The 8,428-nt window shown below is 37.8% G+C and overlaps 1 protein-coding gene across 2 annotated transcripts; it reads left to right on the forward strand.

Moving 5' to 3' along the window:
• Positions 1-3,569: 3,569 nt before the first annotated feature.
• Positions 3,570-7,788, forward strand: LOC139744845 (calumenin-B-like). Of its 2 annotated transcripts, none has more exons than XM_071655258.1 (3): positions 3,570-3,891; positions 5,263-5,344; positions 7,538-7,788. In XM_071655258.1, exons 1-3 carry the CDS (start codon positions 3,665-3,667, stop codon positions 7,679-7,681), a joined length of 453 nt encoding a protein of 150 aa, XP_071511359.1. In that variant the 5' UTR covers positions 3,570-3,664; the 3' UTR covers positions 7,682-7,788. The 2 variants fall into 2 exon arrangements, 1 of the variants encoding a protein (XP_071511359.1); XR_011711847.1 differs by having other exon boundaries at positions 3,760-3,891; positions 4,644-5,344; positions 7,538-7,603.
• Positions 7,789-8,428: the final 640 nt, after the last annotated feature.

The following is an 8,428-nucleotide window of genomic DNA, read 5'->3' on the forward strand; positions in this document are numbered from 1 at the left end:
TACATTTATTACGTTAATACTATCTCTTCATTTGAGTATCCTTCATTTGTGGTGTAAATCATTCAGCGTTACCAGCTTTTTATTACTTTATTTGATCTTTGGCCACATTTAACATTGATTTTCATATTGAAAGAAGTTATATGCCATGTCGAGGAAAGATAGAGAGTTTGCTGTTTCTTTCTGTCTAGTATTAATATATGACTATTTCTAAAAGGGTTCATACTGCATGGAGGAAAATCCAACGAAAATCCTTTGTCCATGTCACTTAGCGCCCTCTTTTGACTTTATTCGTCGTAACTTTTTCCCTTTCTTTCGTACGACCAATTATTTCGTTCTATCCGCCATCGGGTATAGTTGGCCCTATTATCGCAGACTCAGGAGAACACGAAACTCCTGTACTTCAAGCCGAGAGGTGGACCAGAGTTTCGATTGAATAGCGTATTCATCTTTGCAGCATACATGGATTTCCGACCATTAGGACCATGATTAGGTTTGACATCCACGATCCAATGAGCAGATATTTTGTTGCCACGGCTGTTCAGCCTTTGTGTGTTATGTAGACCAATCAGTACATGTACATAGTTGTCGAGTGGGCTACTAGTACATCAACCGATCGATAAATAGATCGACTATACGACCATGCCTGTTGTTTAAACCCTTGATTTAAATTTACCTTGTTATTTGATGGCTGTGATTTGCTGCAGCTTTTACGAATAAAGTCTGATCGTATGACACTGTTTCCATTCATGACATTTTTCTATCCCATATCACTTCAGTTCTTTGACTGCTTGAAGTTGAAGTGTGGCTCTGAATTTAGGATAGATTCAAATCAAATCTTACGTTCACACAGAAATCACAGAATTGTATAGAGTGACAAAAATAATCACTCTTTGTTTTGTTTTGTTTTGTTTTGTTTTATTCATTTTTTGTTGTTGCTGGGTTGGTGAGGTTAGTAAAAGCATGCATGAGAGAAAGAAATCATTAGGCTGCCAGTGAACGGTTTTTGTTTTTTGTTTTTTTCTTTGGCATGACGGCATCTTGTGTTTTCCCCCCAAACGAAAAGTGACAGTGTCCGATTTACCTGTAATTTATTACGTTCCCATTGGGAATTGATACTATGCTATCAATGGTTCAGCAGTTATTTTTCATTCCAAGTTTATGTTTTCAGACTACGTCATTTTGTTTCTATCCTTACAAGAATTATTCAGGAATGCAAAAATATAGATAGAGGAGAAAGTAAGAAGAACAAAAATTTAATGATATCATCATGACCCCCCCCCCCCCCCCCACACACACACACTCACACATTTCCCATTCCAATTTCCATGGTGGTATTTTCATCCCCGTGATAGGTTTGAAGGAAATAGGCAGCGCAGAGGTCCAAGGTCTGAAGACAACCCAACACAAATCTACACACGAACATGCCACAGGAACACATGGTCATTGACGGTGAGTTCTGATTGGTGGGAAGGTACACGTCAGTTCACGAATTCGCGAACTTTCCAAGTGAAGGTACACGTCAGACCACTAAATTCGTGAACGTTGCAAGTCCGTGGGACAGCTGTACTTTCCTCATTTCTCCTACTGATATAAATCGAAGTCAAGATAAAGTCCTCCCAGGTGCAGAGTGCAATCAAATGACATGACTTACTATGGATTGTCCCCAGTCAAAAACAGAAGTAGATTGAATGTTTGTGTCATCTCGACCAGCGCCGACACAACATCGCCGAGTATACCACCTTCCTGTCTATGAACTGCGAGTCGCGTGGCTGTAAACTTTTATCTTCAACGGGTAAACGCTCTGCTGTCTGGACTGGTAGACAGGAAGCCACCGCAGGTCATGAATTCACCGCTCTGTTGCTCTATGACACAATGCATGTGGGGCTTTTTCGAATTTATTATAACATCTCAGATCGCAGGATCTCTGTTTGAACATAGGACGTTCAAAGAAAAACAAACAAAAATCAAACAAACAAACAAACAAGCAACCAAACAAATTCAAACGGAATGATTCCATTACAATGGACACTTCGTGCAGAATATTGCTCTTTATTACACAATAATACATGTATGTCTATATCCAAAATTAGATCCAAAGAAAAGGCAAGCGAATGCTCTATACAGGAGTTGAAAAGAAAGATTTCTACCCAAATGGCTTGAAATTTGAGATGAACTGCACGTTCTCATGATATGCTAATTCAAGTTTGTATGTATATACGTGACATTCGAAATTCATACAAGTTGCAGTGATCTAATATCCTATCAAACAGTCGTGTAAACATGACTCGACCAGGTAAGGCAGACCCATAATACTAAAAACTCTGAAGGTTTTCATTCCTTGTATTCTTATTTCTAATAAGGTTACGAAAAGTCCCCTGTAGAATCACACAGATCTGTATTCAAAGTAAACCATGAAACCATACTGTCCAAAATACAAAACCAAGAAAACAGAAGAATTTTCATAACTAAACTGAAAGGGCAGGTAGGCGGGAAGAAGATTATAAAATACGTATGACCTTCGCGATGTGAGCTTTATGTCAGAGAGGTGTTTATTATATTATAACTATCATTATAGGCAAGACAAATACCTCATTGACTGTACCTGGGAGGTGGATGGTACAGCGATGAAACATAATGGATTAATTGAATTGAGCAAATAGTCATGGGAAGGGGTTATGAAATCAAATGATAGAATGATACTGCAGAAATCTTTGTCAAAGATGCGTTCGGTTAACTATTAATCTATATTTGCAGTCGGCTTTAATTCTAATCATATAATTATGGAATTATTTCTAGAGGTAAATCGCCTTGCAATGGAGAACATAGATCTTGCATAAATTCATTAATTCCAAAGTCAGTTGTGAGCTGTTTGAAAAAAAAAAATATGTGCAATTTTAAGCCAATATAAACAGATGGATGAAGTGGCAGTTCAGATATGACAGAAGTTCGCTGGATTGGTTTGTGCAGGGATAGGTCACCTCCCTGGTTTGTCAGTCGTTCGCTGGACCAGTGTGGAGAGGACAAGGGAGGTAGGGGAGGGGTGGGGAGACTTCCCCCTGATCAGACAAGAAAGTAATTTACATGTCGTGAAGTTCCTCTCACCCCTCGTTCCTGTCTCCTACCAGTTTTACACCAAGTGCGAATGCCACGTGGACTTAGCAGGATGTGTATCGGTAGGGAAGTGTACGAACCTGGTACACACACCTCCCTGATGTACATAATATATACATCAGCTAAATCTCGCTAACTCTGCATTATCGAGGTGCCTCGGGATTACTTGCATTACCAGCGGTGATTGGTCAGCTTCTAGACACTCTCACTAACGATGTATATGATTGGTCGAATGTCAACCAGAGTTCCGTACAACCCCATGGTCCTCTGCGTGAACTTGACTAACTGTACGCTGTATATGTACGCTATGAGAAAGTCTCTAGCATAGCCACGTCACCAGTGGCCAATAAACTTGGTAGACTTTCGTACCGCATAACACGTCAGACGGGCATATAAATTTCGGTAGACGTTCGTAACTACATTTTACAAAGTCATCTCACCCTCTTCCCATCTTCAGAAAATATCCAGTCGAAAGCAGCTTCCGACACGCGGTCTGTGAACTTCACAAAGTTTTACCTTTTGTCATAACAAAGCGTCGTGTGCTCATCCAGTCATGAAGAGTCAATTGTTGGTATACACCATTTGCCTTGCACTCAGTATCGCCTCGTGCAAACCAAACGAGAGCGGTCGAGTGAAGAAGGAGGTCAAACTCAGCGACAAGCAACACTTCGATGAACACGGTAATCACAACCCCGACTTCGACCACGATGCCTTCTTGGGAGAGGAGGAGGCCTTGGCATTCAAAGACTTGTCACCAGAAGAAAGCAAAGAGAAATTGGGGTAAGGAGAAACTGATGTTTTGGAGGAGATGAGTTGCCGATAAGTTATGGCTGAGTGCTCATTGATGTAGAGGTAGTTTTCTACCACATCGGTCATACACCTGTCAAAACAGAGATACTGGTAATTGGTATAGTCGATTAACGCGTCAAAATCGCTGGTACGAGAATGTGATAACCCTGTACTCGTGTTTCAAAGCATCATCCAGTATCTACCTAAATATTTCATTTGCAGCTTCCTTCCCCCATAAACAAGGATAGTTTATAAAATAGTGATACAGTAACCGTATCACTGCACTGGTTAGTGAGAATCAAATGAAATGCTCGAGATTATAGTGGTAATTCATTTGTGTATAGGTTCACATAGCAAAAACAGTTTGACATGATACTAATTTGTATGTTTAAAAAAAATGAAACACAACCCTGATGATGGCAACGTTAACACTGGGGAATTAAGATGGAGTTATATGTTTAATAGTGCAACATTTTGAGTGAAATTATCAGGTATTGGTGTAATATATAGGACTGTATAGTGTTACTCGATCCTTGTACATTTCAAATTGGTGAATTACATTACGCAGATTGTAAAGCACTTGAAATGAAAAGAAATGTTGCATGCAGGCATTTCAGTGAATATTCTTGAATTCAGCTTTGCCTGCACTGAAGGAAATTGTGTGGTGAGAATTATGGCATTTACTATAATTCTCTCTGAATTATCTTATCATTTACTACATGATTATATTTCCAATGCATCAGATTTCATCTGAAGACACTGGCATAAATGCTTCTTTCTGAGGTTGAAGTTCAAAGCTCCTTAACCTGGAGTATATTACAGTAAAGTATAACAACTAGAAGAGTATAGTAAGCAACAACAACAACAACAGCAGCAACAGCAACAAAAATGTACCAGTAATCAGTAGGCCAATTGTTGTTGAAAGTGCAGAAAAATCTTTTGAACATTTTGGGCACTGAATGGATTTGATTAGATTACCCAAGGTGTGTGTTGATATCTATGGAAATTATTAATGGGTTTGATAGTTCAAAAATGGACTGACAGAGAGCTGGTTCCCTTTTGCTGAGAAAGATGACTTGCAAGTGAAGATTTGTACAGGACACTAATCAAATGAATGTAGTCATATAATCCTGAATTTTGTTTTAAATCAGCAAATAAACATATTGTCAGTATTCATTTCTAAGGCACATCTCATGTTCATTTTTTTTTGCCCTTACTGAGAGGGAAGTATTTTGAAAATTGAATTGTTATATGTATTAATAGCTTATCTTTGGTTTGATATTCCTGAGAAATCAAGGTAGGTATCTTGAGAAAAGAATGAGGAAAGTTTTTGCATTGTGTTCATGTTGTGTCTCATTGCAGACAGCTGTTTGAGAGAGTGGACAAGAACGGAGATGGCTTTCTGAGTGAAGATGAACTCAAAAATTGGATTGAACTTCAGCAGGTGAATTTAAATCTTTATGTGTCACAAATATAAAAATGTTGATAGTAGAGGTAGATAATGGAGGATGAATAGAACAGATATTAGAGAAGGGTTTGAAGGGTTTGTTTGCAAAAACCGATAGTCCATTTTTGAAGATTTTGACGTACAATCTCTGTCATAAAGTACAAAATAATACCCTTTAAATAATATATTGGTCACTACATATAAAGGTATATTTTTGAAGTTATGGTCAAAAGAAGCAAACATTTTTTTATTATTCTCTTTATTTTTCTTGACCTTTAACCACAAATATCTCCATTTAGCAAATATGGACTTATCGGTTTTTGCAAACAAACTCTTCATATAGAACAGGTAATAGAGAATAGATGATACAAAATATACAACAGATAATAGAGAATATATAGAACAGATGACAATATGATTTATAGAACAGATGATAGGGAATATAAAGCAGATAATAGGTATAATAAGAATTATAATGGAACAGATAATATTTTTAGAGAACAGAGATTTGGTAGTCTCTGAAATCGAACTATAATGGAAGGGCTTGAAAGACAGGTGTTTGTAGGAATGTTCCTCAACACTAGTCTTGCAGACATATCTGATGATTCATTGTCACCACTTTCCCTCACCATCACACATTGATTAACAACTTCCTGTTTTAATAGTTGAGCTTTATGAATACACACTGACTAGTTTATCTTATGATTGATGAATACACAATGAAAGATGGATGCAAGGAGTATTTATTGTGTTAAGTTAGAACAATAAACCTTGCATTAAAGGGGATGGCTAGTAACTGATCAGTGGGAATCAGTGGGAATGCTGAGGGATGATTGTTCCAATCCTTGTGGGATTCATTTAAGATTATATCCATTGTTGTGTGAAAATTATTTGCTTCAGAATAGTCTCATATTCAAGTAATGTGCGGTTTAATGTTTCCAGGTAAGCGTCCCTGGTCAGTGACGGGGCATTAATCTGCACATTACTTGAATATGAGACCGTTCTGAAGCAAATAATTTTCACACAACAGTAGATATATAATGTACTCTTAAATGAATCCCACAAGGATTGGAACAATCATCCCTCAGCATTCCCGCTGATTCCCACTGATCGGTTACTAGCCATCCCTTTAAGTAGACATGCACAAGACTTGAAAAAAAAATCTTTGACTTTTTTTTATGTTGACTTTGTGTGGAAGTTAACAAAGTGAGAGAAAATTAAGTACTCTTTCATTGCTTTGCTTGTTAAAATTTATAAACTTGTGCAATGTAAACTTAAAGGGACTGTACAGTACTGGTTGAGGTAGGGATTCATGTTTTGAACATTCCTATGTGAGATAATGAAAAGCCTCTTATGAAATATGAAAGAGCATGTAATTTTAAGAAGGATTCAACGTTTATTTGATGAAAATTGGTTTTCAAATGGCTGAGATATCCAAATAAGTGCTAATAATAAAAGGCGACATGCCCCAACTTTATTAGTATCTCTTTGTTTCACCTTGTTTTTGGATATCTCAGCCATTTCAAAACTGATTTTCATCGAATAAACTTTTGATACCCCTTAGAACCGCATGCTCTTTGACATCTCATAGAGTGCTTTCAAAATATCTCACAAAACATTAAAAGCTAAATCTTCACCTCGACCAGAACTGTACACACCCTTTAAGGTATCCTGCACTGTATCATCCATTTTGTAGGAAAGAGTTCAGACATGATGGTTACTAATAGTTTTCACCAAATGCAGGTGATGTTTATCTTCACTTTGCTACTGCAGGTGCTTTCCAAATACTGATACTTATAATTTTCTGTCATTTTTTGCACTTTGATGACATCATAAACTCTGAAATTCCCATCTAGGGAGGATGGCATTAATATTAGATTTCACTGACAAAATTACACTGAGGTCAGCATGTCTTGTCTTTCTGTGTAGAAATCCATTGTTGATATAAGAAACCAAATAGAAACCATACATTTTGTAATTTACACATATTTACTCTACCTGTAAAAGTTGTCATATATAAGAACCTTCACAGATTGTCATAGATCTGCTATACAGTGATTTTCTGTGGATGTCTGATCTTTTTAAGGTGACAGCTCAGATTTTCTCTCTATCCCCCCATTTTTAGTTTTCATTAATTCCCTGCAGCCTTCCTGGAAACAATATTTAAATTCCGATGTCTTTGTTTTTCAGAATGGAGCCCTGTACAAAGAGACCGAGAGGATGTTCCAAGCTCACAATTTGGATGGAGATGACAAACTTACCTGGGATGAATACAACATGACTTCCTTCAGTGGATTTCCTCGTGAGTTAGCCTCCAATCAAGCCTTACTCTAATAATTCCCTTTATTTCATACCCCAAGCTTTGAGCTGCTGATCCCATCCATTCATGGGAAACTGATTTTTAATCAATGTGTGACCTGGCATAAGCTCTAGAATTTTTTCTCTCTCTACAGATCATTGAAACTGCATTGTTTGGTCTCTGTCATACTGGACCCATTCTGATAAACCTAAACCTCCCTATCGATGTGCCCTCTTCTACTGTGCACTTTGAAAGGTAATATCTCGACATCAATAGGGCACTACATCTTGAAGTGTCCAAATTTCGAAGTTCTTCAGCTTTCTCTAGAAGTCGATTTTCATTGTTGCAGCTGCAGTGATACTCATTCGGTAGCAGCACTACCATCTACTGGAGACACACTGTATTACATAGAGCAAATGAAGGATGATACTTTCCCTTTCCTGTCGAAAATACAGTATTGATTATGTTGAAAACGAGTACAATGCCTACTTTAGATTGGACAGACACCAACGCAAAATGTCCAATGATGAAGCATGAAAGTGTGCACTGAATTACAGATTTTTTTTTTCCAGCACTCTCGGGAAGTATGAGATCTAACTTTTAGAAGTTGACTTTCTGAACTTTGTGAAGACAAGTGTTCATTTTCCAACGCTCTCTATCACAGTATTGTCCTGATGAGTGTACGACTTGTGAGGCAGGGACAGCCTGCTTTGATGGACAGAGGTTCCCTTGCGGACCAGGAACTTTCTCCAGGGGATATGACACAGGTAACCTCAATATCA

Source organism: Diadema antillarum, unplaced genomic scaffold (genome assembly GCF_040938485.1).
Source record: "Diadema antillarum isolate AM-2024a unplaced genomic scaffold, OU_Dant_1.0 seq00001214_RagTag, whole genome shotgun sequence".
NCBI lineage: Eukaryota > Metazoa > Echinodermata > Echinoidea > Diadematoida > Diadematidae > Diadema > Diadema antillarum.